General features: G+C 41.3%; 1 protein-coding gene across 1 annotated transcript in view; it reads right to left on the reverse strand.

Moving 5' to 3' along the window:
- gmds (GDP-mannose 4,6-dehydratase) overlaps positions 1-1,540 on the reverse strand; it is a 320,644-nt gene that overhangs the window by 247,529 nt on the left and 71,575 nt on the right. The window contains exon 5 of the mRNA XM_037697811.1: positions 630-684. Coding sequence (XP_037553739.1) covers positions 630-684 — 55 coding nt within the window. The remainder of the gene's footprint in view (positions 1-629; positions 685-1,540) is intronic.

Consider the following 1,540-nt stretch of genomic DNA (forward strand, 5'->3'; position numbering starts at 1 on the left):
ATATATATATATATATATACACACACATGTGATTGCAATTTACATTAAACAACCAAGAAATCAAATGGAAACATTTCAGAAAACTTAAAACATAACTTTGGTACAGTTGGTAAATATATATATATATATACATACATTCAGATAAAGTTGATTTTAGTTTCAGACATTTCAAAGTTTTATCAATAAGTCTTGTAATCACAGTGCTTGGGAAAATGTTACTTGAAAACAAATCAATTCATAACAAAAACAAATATGTTCAAAGAAGTTTTCAGCATCACAGATGGATTCACGTTGAATAAATGTGTCTTTAAAGATCAAATTCTAAGCAACCACAAACCTCCCCAAATGAAGGAAACAGGACGTTCGGGTCGATTCTGGAGTTCATAAAAAATGCTTAAACCTTTAAATCCATACTCCAACTCCCAGAATCCCGTTTTTTCTTCCCACCACATAGGGTCAAGAAGGGGGGAACAATTTGGGATGATAAATTCAGTTTAAATTAGAAATGGCGGCACACATACATGTTTCTGTGTGCTCGGACTGAGCCTGGTTGTGTGTGTGCCAGGACGGCCTCAGGCTCCAAACCAGGCATGACGGTTAGAAGCCGTGCTGGTTAGTGGTTGCCTCACCTGAAGCAAGCGGCACGGGCCTCGTCTGAGCGCAGGAAAAGCTTTCACACCAGTGCTGCACACAGGCCAGATAAAGAACCCTTATTTAAAGCTGGGACCTGAGAACACTGGGCCTCTATTCCCCTCGTGGTGCACACACACACCATGAGCAGGTTTAATCAGGTTCAATTACACTCTGCAGCTCAGCGTAATTAACTGTGACACTCCACTCATGCTTTTACTTTGAATTCTGGCATTTTCATTTATATTTTCATCATTTAGAAGAGAAAGTGAGAGGCCACTTTGTACACGGGGACACAGGACGCATTACATGATTTAATCCACGCCCAGAAAACAAAATACAGAGAATTATTTTATCATTTGAATTAAATAGGAAACCAGCACAGATGACAATGACACTTAAGAAAACAGATTAATGAGCACTGAAAGTGTAAACTTTTCATGAGGAAAGTTGAGTTTTGAGAAATTAAAAGCTTTGAAAAATTTTTTTTAGTGTATTTTTATTTTTTATTTTATTGTAGTCTATTAATCCCCAAAGGGGGGATTAATTCTCTGCATTTTTCCCATTGTACATGCGTGGGGCAGGGGGCTGCCATCTGGGGTGTCCGGGGGGGGCCGCTGGGTGGGGGGGGAAGGGCGCTTGCTCATGAGCCAGGGTTGGGCAGATGAGGGTGGAGGCAGGTGTGGGTGCTTCACCTCTTCCACCAATATTTTAATGTCGGTCCGGGGAGTTGACCGGTGACCTTCCGATCACAGGCTCACCCTCTCTAGCCTCTGCGCCACCATTCCCCCAATATTATTACAGTAGTCCCTCCTTTATCGCAGGGGGTTCGTAGTCTGAAGACCCGCGATAAGTGATAAACTGCCAAGAAGGATATATTAGTGCAAGTAGTAAGTTATAGTTTACTTAT

Source organism: Nematolebias whitei, chromosome 3 (assembly GCF_014905685.2).
Source record: "Nematolebias whitei isolate Nwh7 chromosome 3, NemWhi1, whole genome shotgun sequence".
Classification (NCBI taxonomy): Eukaryota; Metazoa; Chordata; class Actinopteri; order Cyprinodontiformes; family Rivulidae; genus Nematolebias; species Nematolebias whitei.